At 43.5% G+C, this 19,596-nt stretch overlaps 1 protein-coding gene across 7 annotated transcripts in view; it reads right to left on the bottom strand.

The window, feature by feature from the left end:
* The window catches only part of TSPAN18 (tetraspanin 18), a 126,996-nt gene that overhangs the window by 6,174 nt on the left and 101,226 nt on the right, over nt 1-19,596 (bottom strand). For 6 of the 7 annotated variants that reach the window (XM_087746023.1, XM_087746026.1, XM_087746025.1 and 3 more), the window contains 5 exons: nt 15,289-15,380; nt 14,317-14,511; nt 8,558-8,632; nt 2,563-2,661; nt 1,104-1,283 (listed from right to left, as the gene is read on the bottom strand). In XM_087746023.1, coding sequence (XP_087602149.1) covers nt 1,104-1,283; nt 2,563-2,661; nt 8,558-8,632; nt 14,317-14,511; nt 15,289-15,351 — 612 coding nt within the window. In that variant the 5' untranslated portion in view covers nt 15,352-15,380. The remainder of the gene's footprint in view (nt 1-1,103; nt 1,284-2,562; nt 2,662-8,557; nt 8,633-14,316; nt 14,512-15,288; nt 15,381-19,596) is intronic. The other variant, XM_087746028.1, reaches the window with a different exon arrangement.

Raw genomic sequence — 19,596 nt, 5'->3', positions numbered from 1 at the left:
ACCTTCCCTTTCTGTAGAAGTGGTAGGCCTCAGCATCACCACTTAGGGAAAGCTAAATCTGTTATCTGCTTTAATCCTCTTTCTCAAAATGCATTTCTCTTTCCCTCCCTGCTGTTTGTCATCTCTCTCCTCACTCTCTTTCCCATCTATTCATGGCAATCAGACCTGGCAGAAGCGCTGCAGTGCTGTCTGCTATGATCTCTCTCCCAGAGTGCCTTTGCCAACCATTTCCAGCTGCCAGGCAAGGAACAGCTCACACGCTGTTTCCAAGCTCCTTTACTCTCTTTCACAATCTGCTATCAAGTGCTGAAAAGAGGACCACTGCTTAGTCTGGAGAGAAAAGGCGGCTTGTACATACAGTCAGTACACAGCTCAGTTGGCTTATTAATGCTGAGGTGAACACAGTCAGGAACTTTGCTAGAAAGTTTCTTACACTTCACATCTTGGTGACAATGTAAGGAAACATGACTGCGCTATCAGTGTCAATGACATTATGCTGAACTGTCTTTTTCCAGTTTAGTATTGGGAAAAATTGCCAAGTCCAGATGCCTGGCAAAAGAAATGCCCTTTTTCTACTGTAAAGAGTAAAAGAGCAGAGAAACGCATCTTTCCAACACATCTCTTCCTTGGAAAACAGACATGGTTTCCTGTGGCTGTTTAACCGTCAATCTGGTTGCATATGTTGTTGATGAAGAGTCTTTGTGAACTAAACTGGAGCCACTACCACAGCCAGTAAGAGCCAACTCCATCCCATCCTTGCTGACCTGTGCTGGTTTGCTAATTAACTTCTCAGAGATAGTACTAACCTTCAGAAACACAATAAAATTTGATGTAAATTTCCACCTCACCTCTCAGTCCCTTGGGAAAATCTTCATATTTCTGCTGATACAGCACAACACAGACTTAGCAGTGCACACAATGTAAGGGGATTTTCAAAATCAGACATATGCCATGACTTCAAAAGCTGTCAGCAGAAGTGTGATTAGGATGTGAACTACACTCAGAATGGCATGACCTGCCAGCTTCACTAGCTGCCCGTGAACACCCCAGCCATCTCTCTGCCCGCTGTGAAACTCCTTTTCCTGGCGTTTGGCTTCCCTTACCTGTCGGTTCTGAAACCTCTCGACGCCGTTGAGGCAGGCTTCCTTGTTGACAAACATCCCTTCCCGGCTCTGGAGCTCTCGCTGGCAACAAGCCTCTGGTGTCGCCTTTTCCAAAGAGGAGTACGGAAGATGAGGGATAGCTTCAAAATCTTCTGGTCCATTCACTCCACAGCAGGCAAACTAGGGAGAGGCACAGAGAAGAAAGGAAGGCAGAACTGACACTTTGCCCTGAAAGCAGATATGAGAAATCTACCAAAGACCTATTCTTGTAGGGATCAAAGCTTTAGTCAAAGCACAGACAAAACAACTGCTGTTTCCAAAGAAGTGGGTTGTGCTTGTACCTTGGAGCTTCTGTTTCATCAAAGCCTTTTTATAAAGTCCCACTGTTCCCATGTCATACCGTAGACTCTAAGGTATCACTGGGAATATTGCCACAAACTACACAGGGCTTTGGAGCACATCCAGAATGACTTGCTTGAGATCACCCAGCAAGTCTGTAAGGGAGCCAGCAGTACAATCCAGGCTTCCAACCGCCTGTTCTCCCCATAGCTAATGGCCAGGATTGTTGCTGTTCAAAGACACTGCTAGGTGATTCGAGTAAGGTCCCTTTTTAGGATTCAAGTCAGGTCCTTTTTAAGGATTCAAGTCATACTCTGACTCTGTCTCCTTTCAGTCAGCAAAAGGAAATGTCTTTATTAAAGTCCTGAATCAGCATGAAGGACAGCAATCATCTTTTTCTTTTAAGACTAAAATTGACTTTTCATCTGCAGAGCCCAACATCCTACTCCTCCCTCCTGAAGAGATACACCACTGTGGGCTGTAGTGAGCACTTAGTTCACATCTGTACACACACACACAGAGAACTTCTTGTAGTAGGTAAGAACAACTCCAATTCCAATGACACAGTCAATCTGTAACCTGCCTGATTAGGACTGTAATAACAAAGTCAATTTTGATGGCTAATATTTCTATACTGAAAATATATCATTAGGCATACTCCTGCCTAATCTGCCACTAACAAATTCATTTCACAAGAGCAAACAAAAAGCCAGCTGTTAGCACCAGTTTTGGCTGCTGTTGGCTGGGAACAGTTTTGAAGTAGCCTGCAAGGTGAAAGGGCCAAGGTAAATGCAGTGATATTCAGTTGCAGACAGCACCACGGTTTTCTGTGCCCGCTGTTTGAAAGCTGGGGGTACCCAGTCAGGTCAAACACCTCAGGCTTTGGCAAACCACAAAGGCTGACGCAGTCACCAGGACCGATGGCAGCTTGCTTTGAGAAGGACTGGCTGCCAGACGAACTCTCATCTCCCTCCCACCGCCACCACAAAGCCTGGTGCTACGCTTGATGCGACAGGATGGTTAAAGCAGGCTGACGCCAGGCGAGCTGAGAGTGCGGGCTGAGCGCCGTGTTGATGGCCGCTGACCATGGGCAGCATGGGACTGGCACGGCGTGACTTACTGTGATCATAACAGAGTTCCAAGTGGAAGAGAAGACATCCGTGTCGTTGTTCCTCAGGTAATGCTTCTTCAGCTCCTTGGTGAAAAACTCTCTGGTCAGCTGAAATGCACAGACAGGTGGTAATGCAAAGGTTACTGCCAACGCCTCTTTCCCAAGCAATTCCCAAAGCTTTCTTTTTGTGAATGCTGGGGGTTGTTTGGTTGTTTTGGTTTTGTTCTTATTTTTGCAAACCTCAGAGGAGAAACATGGGGAAAGCTACTGGTTGAACCGTAACTATATCCAGGGTGAATGGTACTTGTTCAGTATAACTGTTGCTCCTTAAAAATCAGGGACTGAACTATATCTACACCTGGAAGCTAATGTTTGCATTTAAAGGTTGGTTGTTTTTTTAAATATTCAGAGGTATTGGAAAGTGTTTCATAAGTTGGAACAGGACTAAAACAGATTTTAGAAATATCTTCAAACCCACACCCAGATAGTAGCTTAACTTACTATGCTTCATGGGTCTGTAATCAAAGCATGATCTTCCCCTCACTTTTCATTTTAAACCAGTTAACTTCCTATTAATGACTGATGCTCTGAATTTACTTCCAAGTGTGAGAAAGCAGAATCAAGCTCTAATACCAAACTTTCTGGGAATGAAAAGGAAGTGAAAAAACATGCCATGAATATGAAATGTTCAAGTCAACTTACAAATCAGAAAAAAAGACCATTTCCCTGACAATGCTTTAGATTATCTAAACTGACCCACACACGAAGAAAAAAATCCTCTTTATATTTCCAGTATTTAGATAGTTTAAACAATTTTTCCTAAGGTCAACAAGAAAAACTAATGGAATTTCATTTACTCCTGTTTACATTTCCAGTAAAATAAAAAAAAAGAACCAACATTCCTGCTCAGAGTCTCCTCAAAAAGTTAGACACCTTGAAATTACATTTACTTAGGATCACTCTCTGGAGGACTAGTAAATATACAAACTTAAAAGTCTTCTTAAACCGAATACTCCAATTCAATCATTCTGCCTTTCTGTCACTTCAGGATGAAAACATCAAGGAATCCCCTTTTCAGGTTCCCAATAGGTCTTGACTTGTGTGGTCCCTTCTCTAAAATACCTTGTGATTTGTGACCCACATAGGCAAAATCTCTCTGCCACTGCAAAGCCTCAGTGAAAGTGGTTAGATTCAGCTGGATACAGCACTGCTGTAGTATTGCATATTTGCAGGATCAGAAAGTAAGCTGCCTGAAAAAGACCCACTTTTTTTTTTTTTTTCTGTTGTTCATACAGCACTGCAGATGCAGTAACATAGCTACAAGTTGGTTTCAGGTTCTTGATATGCAACGTGAAATATCGCACATACACATACATATGTATGAGATGTATGTGTGGGCACAAAAGCACAAGCACAAATTTGTTTGTTTCCTTTGTAATTCTCTAACAAAATTTAAGGGAAAAAAAGAGAAGGCTGTGGTGACTCTTTAGAAGACCCCAAATACCACTTAATATTGACTTCTCTTTTACAAATACAAACTAAGGTCAAATTTAATGACTAAATCAATACTGGGTAAAACTTTGTCACAAAGACTTGAATGATATAAGTAGCTCAATCTCACAACCTTTTAATGAGATATGCTGCCAAGTTCCTAAATCACTTTTATGAGACAGAGATTAACTCATTTTTTGCTTTTGAATATTAAAATACCGGAGGATCAGAGAGGACTGGTGTTTTCCTTTGGGAATTTGGTGCACTGAGGGAAGGTCAGGTTAGATGCTGAAACATGTCCTCAGTGTTCTCCTTTCCTTCCCTTTCTCTGCGTACTTTATCCATGCAGCATCCTACCCTGCAGAGACAGCACATTTTTTTGATGCTTGTCTGTTTCTGGAGCGCGGACTTTGAAACTGATATTACTGTTGGTAATAATCCCAGCTGACTGCCTTTGGCGGGGTCTAAAACAAAAGAGTCATTTAAATATAAAGTGAAACCTTTATTTTGACAGCAGCAACCCCAGAGGAAATTGTTCAGAGTTTGTGTGAGATTTTTACGAGACTTGGCCTAAAACAAAGCCTAGTGCTGGAAGGGTAAGTTTGCCAGGAAAATAACTGATTCCATTTTGTTGCTCTTAAACTGCTTGTCCTAAGCATCTGAAGTTCAGAAAAATGTAAAAAAAAAAAAAAATTGCTCAGCAGAAGCATCTTTCTTCTTTTAAAAAATTGCTGACAAAGGAGGATAAAAGTCAGCAAGACTACTCACATGCCCACGGCCCCCCTGTCACTGAAGCTAGTAATGGCACTGATGAGGTCTGGGCACACTGGAGTCCTATGGCAAGAAGGGAGCAAAGGACCTACTAATAAAACTAGATCTTCTCACACACTTCTGACAACACAGTTACATCAGCCACAGCCATGAAAAATAAAGAGCCGTTCAGCTGTGTTTTTTTCTAGCTGTTCTTGGGGGGAATGTCTCCGATACAGAAGCACATGCATGCATATATTTACATGCCAGTGAATGAAGTGGGACTGCTTTGTCACACTGGTTCAAAAAAATAGCCTGGCTGGGACTACCGCAGCCAGATGAAGGGGACTTATGAAAAAGAGGGCATTTCTGCACAACACAGGTGTGCCAGCACTGGCCAGGAAGGTCGCAGCCTTCTCATGCAGTGCTGTGTTCAAGAACACTGAATGCTGTGCAAGAAGCTGGCTTCATGGTGCCTGCTTGGAAAACAGGACACACTCCTGTCCGTCTGCATCTGCCTGGAGCATCCTAACGTTTCTGACGCAGTACAGTGCTTGTACTGTAGGTACAGTCACCAGTGCTGCACTTCTCACTTTCACAGTGCCTTCCATCCAAGAGACCTCCGGCTGCTCAACTGGACTGTTCATGTTCTTTAGTTTTTGCCTTATGCCTGAGGAAACAGAGGTATTGGGAACCAAAGTGACCTGTCTGTTAAGTGTCAGAACTGGGGCTAAAAATCCAAACATCCTGACTCTGTCCAGAGCCCTGCCACTGGACTCACCTGTTCCTACCATCCTGCTTTCTTGCTTGCTAAGACAATTCACTAAGAAAAAGAGTCAAATATCCCTCCAGGGTTTTTTCCAATCCAGATCTCTGAACGGCATATTAAGAGTAATTCCTGTACATAAGTCAAATTGCTCTTTCACAGCCTCTCTCTAGTCATGGAAGATGTTATTTTATGGTGCATCTTCTAGATGAAGAAGGGTTCTCCAACCTCCAAAACCTCCTTTATGAAGGAAGAGAAACTCTGGTACTCCCATAGCTGATTAACAACAGCCTTCCTCTTCAGAGACTGCTTTTAAACAGTTCTTTGGGAGAGCAACTGGACTTGCAGTAGCTCACCATCGCTAATACCACTTTCACTAACCCCACCACCACACTCTGCTTCACTGACTCTTCCTCTCATGTCAAATCTCAGCAGAAAACATCTCTTTTCTCCCTTATTTTTGTCTCTTAATTTCTTTCACTCCCTCAGCTATTAATAATTTAACTCTGTTGAGTGTTTGGGAGCTAGTTTGGATGTAAAACACTATACAAGAGAAAGCTGCACTGAACATTATCTGGAAAGTGAACAGATAAGACGTATCTTTCTCTTTTGTCTCATTTTATTCACCCAGTGAGGCCACAGCCATATGGACTGGTGCAATGATCATCACAGGAACCCACTTGGTAAGCTTCCAAGAAATTTAGGTTGCCTAAATATGCATTTACCACCACATGCCTTGAAAGTAACTCACTTCGCAGGGAAGAGAAAAGCACATCTGAACCTGACCTTAAATTGCTACTGTGAAGAATTCTTCCCAACACGGGGTCACTGGAAGACCACCTCTGTCCCCACGGACATTCTGTCCAGCCATCTAGCCTCACCCTAACCCAAAGATGACAGCAAAATTAGCCACAAGTAGTCACCAAGCCAGAGGAGCTACCACCAAAATATATAGCAACAGCAAAACAAGGTTGGTTTTTTTTTTCAGAAGAAACCTGAGAACAAACGACAAGAATTTGCAGACTGAGTGTAACTTCTGCACAGAGCCATCTCCAGCTATGTTGGGATCTGACGTTCTTCATTCCTTCCCATTTAAGCCCTTCCTGTCAGTCATTCTGACAGAGTGGGAAACTGGTGACACAAACAAGGAGACAAGCACAAGAAAGACAGAAGTTTGTTCCCCTTCAAGTTTTATCTCACAAAACACCACCAGATGCTACAGAAGTCTAGAATAACCACTGCGACCTTATCTTGCAAGGTAACATACCCTCACGTGTCCCACAGCTTCCATGGGAGTGGAAGGTACCGATGCCTTGCCCAGAAGCCAGATGTAAGCAGGCTCCTCATGACTGAGGGACGAGGACACAGCCAGCCCTGCAGTCACCCAGCACGCAGGACTCGCAGTGAGCCTGGCTAGTTTCTTGTACCTTTTACCAGTTTCCCACAGGGAAGGTGGGAAGTGGGAGCCGTCAGCTGCCAGCTGCTCGCCCAGCCCCTGCTCACCAGGGACCACGTTCTCTCTCTGTCATGAAGCCTGTACCTGGGTCTGCAGGGCAGTTTCTACGTGTGCGGTCTGCTGCTTGTGCTGAACCAAAGGAATTCTCTAAAAACTCCTAACAGCAGAGCTGTAACGACCAGAACACACCAGACGCCCCATGCTGCAACCTATTTATGGAGCAGTAGCTGTTCCCATGAGGGCACAGTCTCGAAGCCTAAGCTGGACTGGGGCACCCAGTCTGTGTACAGACTGCCGTCCCTTCCCCACTGCCTTCAGATCTGAGGCAAAGACAAAAGACCACCAGCTTATAAAGGCAAAAAAAAAATCCTCTCACTGCCTCCCCCCAAGACCATCCTACTGCACAAACACCACACTGTCTTGCTCTGAGCTTCCCAAGTCTTGATTCTTTGCTTATCAAAAACTTTTTATATGAATAAAATCAAAAGTATGTCCTGGCTCAAGAAAATCATCATTATATATGGCCTTTCTATGCTCATGCCTCATTTCTGTCACGTTCAGTACAGGGAACATACTGTATGTTCTCCTACTACTGGCAGAGGCCAAATAAACAAAATAAATACTAATAGTCACTAGTGACCACTTCTACTGGCCAATGTTTTTTCACAGCCGTCACTCAGAGTCATATTTCAAAGATGGGCTGACTTGAGAAGCATGGACCTATTTCAGTGAGACTCTTCTTTGCACATGTGGGAACATGAATAAAATGCACAAATCTCTGCTGGTTAGAGAAACAAATGAGACTGTGCTTACTACTAGTGTAGTAAAACCTTACTACTAGCGTAGGGGAGGGATGATGGCCGTACAATAATATGCATAGCAGCACAGTAGAGAAATGCTACATCATACGAAGCTGTGGAGAGAAGGACCAGAAACTTGTAAGCAAGGCAATGGGCAAGGGAGGGAAACGGGACATGGGGAGACTTCCTCAGGGCAGGTCAGGAAGGATATCTTACAAGCAGCATTGAGAGGAACCTGGTGAGCACCAGAACATGAAAATTCAAGGAGGAATATGATTAGAAGATGCACAAGAGAGTTCTTGCACCGCAGAGCAAGAATTGGCACTGTTGGGAAAACAGGAGGTTTCACTACTAATATTAATATTAAACACATGCTATATTGAAAAAAGAAAAGACTTGCTTTTAACCTTAGTGTGACTTTATTATAAAACTTCTCTCTGATGGAATGTGCAGCTGTTTTGGCTGCAAAAGAATCAGGAAGACTCTAAAAACTTCAGGATTTAAGTAGTCCCCCAGCGTACATCCCCTGTGTACATAAACCATCCACCCTACACATGCCAGGTTAGTTAGCATTCACTGCCTTGCTGGCAGTTCTACAGACTGAGGGCAGTAATGAAGCAGGTTTGTTGGTATTTGAAACAAACAGTCACTCTACAAAGGAATCAACCACCATCTAACACCATGCTCTAGCTGGGTACAATCCCACTGGGGTTCAGAGTTTGCCCACCATCGGATACTTACATTTTCTCTGAAGATAAAAGCCAGGATTGCAGCTGAAAGCTCTGCCAGGAAGATTAACAAAATAAACATGAAGAACTGGAAGAGAGAAGATGAAAAAAAAAAAAACAACACAGACATACCATTAGATGTGTGCAATAGGTAGGAACGCATGGTTTTGCTAGTCACCAAAGTCACCAAAGAGATGGAAAAAAAAACTGAGGAAACTTTTTTCCCCCTGACAATTTAAAAAAACCTATGAGACAGTAACCTGGAACAGACAGAGCCCCTCTCTGACCACATCACAGGACATGGGAGCTTGCGACGCTTTTGTCTGGTTCTAATGGGTAAACAGGCATAAGGCTACAGGACCCGCAGCATCCCCTGATAAATCTGCACCACATTAACACAGTAAAGCCTACTTTGATGGAAAAAGTTATACAATTGTGTAGATGCTCGTACAGGGTTAAACTGTCCTGACATATGTGATGTATGCATCACATGTAATACACCTACATATGCACACGCACCCCTCATCACAACATAAACAACGTAAACGATTTTACTGTAATATGATCATGGCTCATGTTGCATGGAAGGAGGTAGTGGGAGTATTTACACCTATGACCAAAATGGTACACCTATGACCAAAAATGGACTCTTTTCAGAGTATTCTGCATTTCAGGACAAAATTAGCCTTGGTTAATATCCCTCTCCACACAATGGAGTTGCACTGAGTTAAGTATTAGCCATGCAGAACCTCTACAGAAAGTTGATAACACACCATCATAAATTTAATTTGATTATGCAAGTATCATTCATGTCTTGTATAGTATCCAAAGTGTGCATATTCATATCCTTAAATTAAGGGCACACCGCAGACTTGACAGAAAGCAATAGCCAGCAGATTGAGTGGTAGCAAAAGAGAAACAGGCAACCAGTTTGAAGTAAAACCATTACACTTATGTCATCATAATTCTAGGGAAGAGAAACGAAAGTAAACAGAGAGGCACGTGGTTGTTCAATTTAAGCTAGAAATGTGTTTTCATCCTGTTGCCCTTGCAACTTCCTGCTGCTTCAGTCTAAAAGTCTGGTCTTCAGCCTCACTAAAGGCATCTTGTTTCTGTGATGTTACAAAGCCTGAGAGATTCACCATGCCTTCACCACCCACCCTACAGAAGTAAATCAGATGCACGTAAGAGGTCTCATCCCCAGAGAGACTGACGTGTTGCTGTGAGGGTGCTGTCCCTGGGACCTTGTCTACCCAGAGCGCTCAGGCACTGTGGAGCGTTTTGTGCCTGGGACAAGCACCGGGACTCCTGCGGGCTCCCACCTCAGACCCTCCTGCCCAGAGGCGGCACAGAAAACTGGTACGCAGCTAGAGGTAAAACTCGAATAGAGAGGAAAAGAGTGTTGAAGGGAACACATCTCCCAGGGCAGGAAAGCACTCACTGACATCAAAGAGCTCAGGGCTCAGCCTATCTTTGGGACTGATTCTCAGTTACGTTGATGCCTCACACTAGTTTGATGCTGCTTCAGTCCATAACAGTCAAGGAAACAGGCAGGGACGTGCCCTCTAACACCCTTAAAAGAACAAATGTTGGTGCTGAGGAACTCCTATGGGAACAGAGCAGAAAGTGGCTAGGCTCACACCCTTTCCCAAATTCACATTTATTTCCATTCTTGGAGACAAAATAAGGGGCTTGAGGAACCATAAGTCTGAATTAGGTGGACTTTTTTTATATTCTTATAGCCATAAAGAGAAACCACCATTTGAGAGTCAGCCCTTCTAAAATTCAAGGATCCCAAGAATTAGCCCACAGACTCAAAGATGATTTTACAAAACTGAGCGAATGTTTAGAAATGAACTCAGATTTTGGCACCATATAAGAAAAACAGGAGTGAACGGAGAACCCACTAAGACCACATCACATGGAGAGTAATAAACGTGTGGTGCATGTTACCAACGAAGGTGGTTGAAGCAACAAGTAGAAATAAACACAAGAGAAGTCTGGATGTGTTTTTCTGTGTGAGAAGGTTATTGAAGGTCTTTCTGAAACAGAAGGCAGGCAGATGGGGCCAGAAGTACTATTGTGATCGCCAAGCAACGATTTATAAACAGTGTCTGAAATGCTGTGCACCGTGCATTTCAGTAATTGAGAGAGAATTCAAACTACCTGCTTGGAATGGACAAAATGTTGTTTTGTTGTCAATTACTAGAGCTGTAAGCGATTTTTCCCCACTGGAAAAGTGCACACACTACCCTGTCCCATTTGTCTTCCTGCTTCTGCAGTGGAAACAAAAGAAAAGGAGCCTGGGCTCAAATGACGAAACGAGAAGAGTCAGGTGAGCAGAGACTTCAGATACTAACAGAATGCTGTTGCTTGATTTTGCTGAACTAGTTAACTCTATAATTTATTCTTACTGCTGGAGTTTTCTGTGTGGCTTCTTTTTTTCCTGCTCAGAGGCTGTTTTGTTTTCAATTTCACCACAGGAGGGCAAAGAACAAGTGATGAGAAAGAACGACGCTTCGCAAATTCACATCATCATCCATCAAGGGATCTCAGCATAGTCACTAAGAGGTCTAAGGTGGTGATCAAGTGATTAATCCCATCACCCTGCTAATTGCATTTCATTTACTGATTACTGGGAGACACATGTTCACCCAAGCTCCAGCACAGGTCTGTGCAGAAGTGGAAGCAGCCATTCACAGATTATCTCTGATAAGCTTCATTATCATTCCCAAACTGATTTACACTTACATTGTGCAGTCTGCATTACAGATTTGTAACAGTTACTGTAGAAAAAACAGGAGCAGCCATTAGGGTTGATGAGAAAAAGAAGACGGATCATTAGTGTTTCAGAACTTGCTCTCATTCCACATTTTAAGGAGAGTAAAAATCTGCTTATTATGTTTTGCCTCCCAAAATTAAATTGATTACTGATATATGAGAGCACTAAACAGCCAGCTGGTTAATACATGGGAAACAGCAGCCTCACATTCAAATTCATGCTTGAGACCCAACACTTGAACACGGGTACCCTCCACATCCAAGGTGAACATCCTGAGGAGTGGGGTCTTGCATATTGGTCAAAAACCCTGCCTCAGCTCCTGGTGATGGTTACAGGTTTATCAGAAGTTTCCACAAATCAATGTTTCATGTTTCTTTTTGACAACTTATCTACTGTTCCAGTTTCAGCAATGCTGTTCCAGAAAGAGCAGCAACTGCCTTTAACCCAACTGCCTTTAACTCATGCTGAAAAGTATCAGGGGCTATTGCATCCATTTTACAAGAGCGCAAAATAGGGCATCTGCACTCAAAACTAAGCCAAATGAAGCTAACACAGACTGTTCTTGTTGCAAAGCTGAATTCAGTCCTGTGGTGCAATGTTTGTATGCTCAACATACATGCTTTGGATTCTGATTTTTATGGTGTTCTTTTGCAGTCAGAGGGTCTTTAGGACAACCCAGAAGTTATTCAATGTCTGATTTGCGGGCCAATGTTTGTTGCTTTTTGTGAGCCAAGTCCAAATGTTGGAAAATCTAGAAACACTTCACAGCCTTGTGCTTAATGCAACATGTTAGGTTCCACAGTGATGTTTTTTTACTAAAAGACAAGCAGCTTAATGAAAAATAAAAGTCCTTGCAAACACAGAAGCCAGAACCTAGAGAACATGCATTTGTGCATCTGTCTTGTCCCTTCCATCTTCTGTTTACATTTGGACTAAAAGCTTCAGATATACATTATGCATCACTGTGAAATCTCACTCAAGCAGCTCTCTGGCTCATCAATTCTTTAACAACTTTGTAAGTGGACTTGATTTGATCTAGCAACTTCTCCCCAAGTACCACCCCCCCGATGCCTAACACTCTCTGTTTTGCAAGGTGTTTCCAGTCTCTCTGGCATACGTTCATGAATGGTTTGCCTTTTCAGCACCTCAAGGTTACTCCCGTCAGACTTCTGGTTTCACAGATGTTTTATGCATTTTAACATCAGCTGATGTGGCCCCCAAAAAAGCAGAAATTAGCAACATATTTCTTCTCACTTGGTATCAGCACAGATCCTTGTCCAAGTGCTTCACTGCTGTTGGACATGAGATGGCAGGTTGTTTAACAGAGTTGACTTTGATACCAGAAGCCCTGGAAGACCTGATCAAAGTGAAACACTAATTCCTCATCCAGTAATTACTTTTAGAGTTTCTCCTAGTTTAGGGCATTACTTCCAGCCGATATATTTCTCACATTCCAAGTACAAAATAAAATAATAACAAAAGTAAATAAATAAAGCAGCAGGGCTCAGAACTATCTCTAAGAGTCAGGAAAGTAATAACCACAAAATTGAGTGCTCTGGAGTATAACTAAAACACCAGGAGGAACATTCAAACCGTGATGTAACTCTGTGATGTTAAATCAGGAAAGAGCACGGCGCAGAGCTCCCTTCCTCCAGCCAGGTCCCCAATCTGTATGCCATGGACATGGTCCAAACTGTAAATATTACTCTCCCATTCACTTACAATCAATACTTCTCATCGAACATAACTTTTAGTTTCTTAACCTGACAGGGACAGGCTTCGAAGTAACCTGAGGCTCACTGGGCCTGATCCTTTGCATTTTATTCAGTTCTTCTACACAGATCTCCACGACTTCACAGATGATACATTCGGTTTTCTGATTTAATTCTGAGATGAGTCACTAGAAATCATACCCACAATGGCTTCCAGAAAAGGGCTCTCATTTGCAGGTTATGAATTCAAGCGGTAGTTGAGCCAACTGCCAGAGAGAATTTATCTCAGTGAAGCCATGCTCATCTCTAGGAAAAAATGGTTTTGCATTCATGAAGAGGACTTTCCTGTCCTGTTTAATGTTAGAGACAAGCCTCTTTTGCACCATGAAGCAGTTGTGCAAGATACAATCATAATAAACCACCCTAATATTAAGATTTGGAAAAAAAAAACCCACCCCCCCCCCCAAAAAAAAAAAACCAAAGCCCCAACAAACCCAGAGGGAGAAACAAAAGGTCATGTTTGACAAAAATGAAAAATAAAACTAATGATTTTTGTCTCTCAATACATAACTGGTAATGCCTTCCAGTAAGAGATAATGGCTGGAAACCCTGCAGTATCAGAACTTACGGCAGAGGTCCAAAGCGACTTATTTTAGAGGGTAGCTCTTTGTAAATAGTACTTGATGAACACATGGGATGAAATTTAACCCTATCATTCAGGGGAAAATTTACCCGAAGATAACAAATCTGTTCATTTTAGGAGCAGAGTAGGCTGCATAAGGGAGAGACCAGCTATTGAGAGCTGCAACAATAGGCCACCATGCAGTTCTGAGCTGGGCATTTCTGTTGACGTGGGCGGCTCCATTACACAGATGCTTTGCTCTACATGTTCCCTCTGCTTTGTTGTGAACCACTGAGGAATGAATCCACAAGTGGAGCAGTGGGTTTTGGGTGGCCAAGACGGGGTCATTTTTGGTCACTTTATAAAAATTAAAAAACCCCAAACAACCAAATAGGACCATTTTGAAACAAAGCCTAACAAGGTCAAAATACACTCCCAGACTCCATACCCACTGGGCTCCAATCTGGTATAGGGAAAAAGCAAATTCTCTGTATTTCTAGCTGTGTGTAAAAGTACCCTAAGCCTATTTATTACGTAAGGGAATAATGGCTACAATAACAGACACCCATTCGTGCACTTATCACAGCATCATCTATCCAGTCACCCCCATTCTTGGGAAGCACCAAAAGGCCAACAGAAAATGCAAGGACACTTACAAAAAGCAGGAGGCATTTGTTCTCACGGATGGCACCGCAGCAGCCAAGGAAACCCAGCAGAAAGAGCATCGCTCCCATAGCCAGCATGATGTACGCTCCCGTGAAGAGCAAAGGGTTGGCAGCCACTATCTCTCGAAAACCTGTAGGATCCACAATGACCCAGATCCCAACTCCCAGCAGGCACGCTCCTCCCAGCTGTCATGGCACAAGGAGAGGAGAGAGAGGGAGACAGGTCAACATAAAACAACTGCTGCAGAAAAACTGGATTCATTGCTATCTTTTGATCAAAGATGTTCATTTGGAGAATTTCTGTTTTTCCATGGCATATATTCTCTGCTGAGCAGGTGACTGCTGACATGTTACTCTTAGCATCTCTTGCTCACTAAGTGAACCATTTGCAGCAAAAGCACCTTTCTTCCTTGACACGTCACTCTATCAACTGTTTAATCCCTCCCTAATGCTGAAAGACTGAGTCTCATGCTGCTGCCACATCTGTAGGGGACAGCCCAGTGAAGGGGCACACGTGAACCATCCCCGCCACAGAAGCCAGGGTGGCTGGGCACTCCCACCATTCCTGTCAAAGACAAGAGCAACAGGGTCACCAAGAATCACTCGATATGTGGTCAGAAAATGACTGTGTTTCCCAGTGAAAACCTCAGCAGGGCACCCAGGACTAGGAAACAATTTCTTCTGCCATTCAAAGATAGACCATGTACACCACTAGTTACAGCTTTCCCTCTGGTGTCCCTTGCCAAGGTCAGGAATAACTCAGACAACAGTGACCACTGTGCTGGCTTGCTGAATGTCTGAGCATCTTTGGATGCTGCAAAACCCTCAGTGACTGCTAGTGCAAAGCTGAGGGGATATTCTGTACCGTGGCAACTTTACCAAATTACAACCTATCCTGCTGGGGAGCATCAGGCTGCTGGAAACAGGAGGATTCGGGAGATAAAACGGATTCTAAATACTTACAAATATAAAGAAATTGAAAAGAAACATCAGGTACTTCATGCAGCTCAGACAGTCTCCCTCCATGGTCTTCAGGCTCCTTGATCCAATTCTTCCTGCAAAACACCAGCACTTCCTTAGCACACTCATTTTTTGTCGGAGTGACACAATCCTATCTCCATTTGTATTTCCCCCAAGATCCTGTGGAGTTCATTATACAGAAGAGCTCATTCCTTACCTGAACAAGGCAACATAGCACAGGCTAACAAGGGATAATAATCACTGCTAAGTCTCTTTGCATTCTTCCAGGTCTAAAGGCGAATGCAGGTGTGAAGAGGAAGGTTGCAGGAGAAGAAAGCTGTAGCTTTGCTTGCAAAGTGAGATGCTGAGGAAAAAATATTCCTCTGCACATGAAAATATTTTTTTCCCAGTCCCTAAAGCCTGTCAAGTCTAAGAAGTACTGAATGTACCTGCCTACTTCACGACAAAAAAAGGTCATATCGACACAGGAGTCAGAAGCTGTGCCCATTTGAAAGACTCACAAGCAAGCATTTGGGACAGTTAGCTCCATACAAGCTTCCTCTACAGAATGAATGCCGCACAAACATGGATGACATTTTCAGGGAAACTTCTAGACTTTTGGAGGAGCTGGGCTGGGAATGACTGCAGCATGTAGACATGGGAGGGCTTGAGGAGGCTGTTCTCACAGTTACTCAGCCTCGGGTACAACACCTGCTTGTCATGCAGTGTGAAATGCTACAGTGCCAGCGAAGTCCTGGTGCTCCACACCCCACCCTGCACAGGTCTTTTGCAGGCAGAGCCCATGGATCAACGTTGGTAAGCTTTTAAGACCAGGAAAAAATGCTAAGGAATCTTAAAACAGTTTTGAAATTCCATGTCTGAATTAGACAACGAACTGATTAGGACAGTACTTCTACTGGAAGAGCAGTTATAAATCCTGACCTGGTGAGGCTACATTGGAAGAAAGTTTCTGCTTGCTGTTTAATGAAGTGACTGTGTCTCCCAATATGCAATTGTATCAGCAAGTACTCTAGAGGGACAGACAAATAAATACATAACATAGTAAAACTTTCACTGAAACAGAAGATAATGCAGTCATGGCACCGTGCACAGATGGATGCATACATATGCAAACACAGAGGCACAAGTTTGCTTAACTCCCTAGAGAAGCCTTCCTGAAGCCCACATGCTTCTTAACCCATCTCTTTCCCTTTCTCCACTGCGAATGCCATTCCCTAAATAGACCTGCATCCGATGATATGCTCTGTTAGCAAAGTACATTCAATTCACTTAAAAGAAAAAACCAGAAATTATCCAAGGTTTTCACCAGGTCAGAAATAAAACTCTTTCTTTCACTTCTTCATTGTTTTTGTTAATCCACAAAACTTGAGAGTGCTGTAGAGCGTCGTGGGGTGCTTCCCTCTGTGACCATGGGAACTGCTCTGCTTTAGCCAAAGAGCTGAGAAAACCTATGGCAGGCAGAGCTCCCAGCACGGGGCTGCCTGAGGTAAAAGCCAGATTTTTATCATACAGTGTGTGTTTGCTGCACTTCTTTGACTTGGTTTGAAAGTCAAATCAGTTCCTTCCTAGTGGCAAAGCAGGCAGAGACACAAACGGTGTGACACAGAAGCTCATGTGGACATGCAGCTGGATCACTGCTCATGCGGACATGGAGCTGTCCCTCCCTCTGCATCTTCGTGTGCCTGGAGCAGGACAGCAGCGTGCCTCTGCTGGCTAGGTACTGCCCTTTGCTAGAGGAATCCCAAGAAGATCCACAATGCCAGTCTTACAGTCCACGTCGCTTCTGGAGAAACACAAATCTGAATCTGAACCTGGGAATGAGGGCAATATTTTTCTTTACAAAATTTATTTTCTTATACCTCTGATACACAACTGTTTTGCCCAGAGAGACTCAAAGCCAAGACCACAACTGCAGGAGAGGGAGTGGGGCACAGAGCTCTGATGTGGGCCTGGAGGAGATGCCCACAGCTTCCTGATGGTGTTTAAAGCCATGTCTGCAAATCTCACAGAGAAAGGAGATCTTGACGTCCAGAAGGGTAAGGAGCTGGGGAGGGAATTCTTCAGTTTAATGGGAAAGCTCCACTAACCCATGAGCTTGGACACTATAGTAGAGAGGGATGTGAAAACACAGACAAATCGATAGAATACTGGAAATTCAAGAGCCCCACAACTAGTGGCACGCAGATGTTGCCATCACCACACAAAAAAGTTATGCTCCAATGAAATAAAGGATGGCTAAATCTCAGTGTATTAGCCAAAGTCTGAAAGTTATCTGAGAAACTTCTAAGTCTTGCTGCCTTGAGCACCCACCCACATGATCCATATCATAGTAGCCTTAGGCAAAAAAGGAATAGAAAGCAAACCAGTTTAGCCATATTGTGCCACTTCATCTCACTGCAGAGGCACCCACATGAAAAACATTGCCTGTGGTCCAAGAAGCAGCAGCTCCTGAGTCTAACACTGTCTTGCTGCTTTGTAGAGTTGATAAAACACATTCCTGCCTTACTTTACTTTCCATGTCTGGGTCTGCTTTCTCTGCAAGATGAGGAGGCTCCCTTGGAACCGCTACAATTTACAGGAGCTGAGTAGAGGCCTCCTTTTATTTTCAAAGACAAACCTAAGCTACAATCCCTTGCATTGCTCCTGCCCATGCATCCACTCAGTATGTTAAAATGTTTTCTAGGTGTGAGCGGGGAAGGGAGACTTTAAATCTGGTGAGCGATCAGGTGCTGAAAACTGCACTGGCCGGGCCACGCAGTCACAGCAACCTGGGAGCAGCATGAACACATGCACACTCAGCTTTGACAAGTGAGGACTCCCTTGTTTGCTTGGGCAAGAAATTGTCCCCAGTGGTGGTGCTGGGCTCAGATTTGTAATTTCTAAACCCACCACGCTTCAGACAGCAAAGCAACGACTAAGTGCAACCCTACTAATTGCGCTGTGCTTCAAGCCAGGAACACACCCAGTGGGGCTTACAAATCCCAAAGTCCTTCAACTCAGGATGTGCAAATGGAAGTCAGTGGCAACAGTGCGAGGTCTGGGCTGGCAGAGCCAAGAAAAGAGCATGTCAGAGGTTCCACATTGCAAGAGCTCAATGCAAACTTCCAAAAAATGCCAACCCACTGATCTGATCTGAGAAACAGGAGCTCTGAGCAACTGTTTCAGTGCTGGAACTTAGAGCTTGGAGAGACCCGCACGTACCAGCATAACACACCCTCTCCAGTTTCTGCTGGGTACCCAGATTCCTAAACAGCACATGCAAGATGACCATTTGGACCCTTTGATTGCACTGATTAAAAGAGGGCAAATCAACCAAAAGCATGATCTGACCTCTTAACGTAGCACTTAAAACTGTTTCATGTCAGAGCTCAAGTACTCCAGCATATATGAAATGTCTTACCATCAGTTCATATATGCAGTAGTGCTCTAGACTTTGAAGAGTATATAACTAAAGCTATTTACAAACAATGCAAGCAAAATGTAAATAATGTTAATTACAAATAACGTAATTATGAAACCATTTGTGCCAACTGCTGCCTTACTAATTAGCTGAAGGTACCTGAGTCCCTGATGACAGGCTGAATGGAGAAAATAACTGACATGAAAGGAAAATCCTGACCCACAGAGCTGCTTTTTCCTTCCGCTTTTCTTTTTAAGCCATACACACAAAAGGCAAATTTTGTAAGTTACTCCTACTACGTGCTGATGCAAGTGCGATAAAAACTGTATGCATATGTCTTAATCTACCTTTTAAAAATATCTTCTCTCCCTTCCTCCAGGCCCCAAATTTGTGACAGATTAAGTTCTCCTCTGCAGGAGACATTTAATGCTAAGCAAACATTAACAGTCAGAACTGCAGCAGACAGTGGCTGACAGATGCTTTCCCTGGCTTGTCCCATCTCAGACCTGTGAGACATATGAGACGCATTTGTTTTTGTCTGAAATGTGGCTATAAATGTTCATCTTTTTCTTAGGCAGATTATTCTACATTTCTCCCCCCCAATATGAATTTTATCTTGCAAAGTGATGGGGAGGCTAAAAATCCCCAGCAGTGTAGCCAGGAAACATACCCCAGCTGCTGTAATCAGTTAGGAATAAAGTCTAGTTTTTCAAGGCAATACATTTTTTTGTTCTTCAGCCACCATTTATTTTCTTCCTTCTGACATTTGCTTTTGCACGCCTTGCAGCTACCTTGAACTTCACATATCTAAAGGCAGCTGCTCAAACACTCCCCCAAAAACCGCTTCCAAGTTTCTCTTTGCTACCACTGACATTTCCCTCTACCCCCAT

Source organism: Nipponia nippon, unplaced genomic scaffold, assembly GCF_047370975.1.
Source record: "Nipponia nippon isolate SJK-2023a ecotype South Korea unplaced genomic scaffold, ASM4737097v1 scaffold_10, whole genome shotgun sequence".
Lineage (NCBI taxonomy): Eukaryota > Metazoa > Chordata > Aves > Pelecaniformes > Threskiornithidae > Nipponia > Nipponia nippon.
The sequence above is the reverse complement of the archived record's forward strand: the minus strand, read 5'-3'. Positions and strand labels throughout refer to the sequence as shown.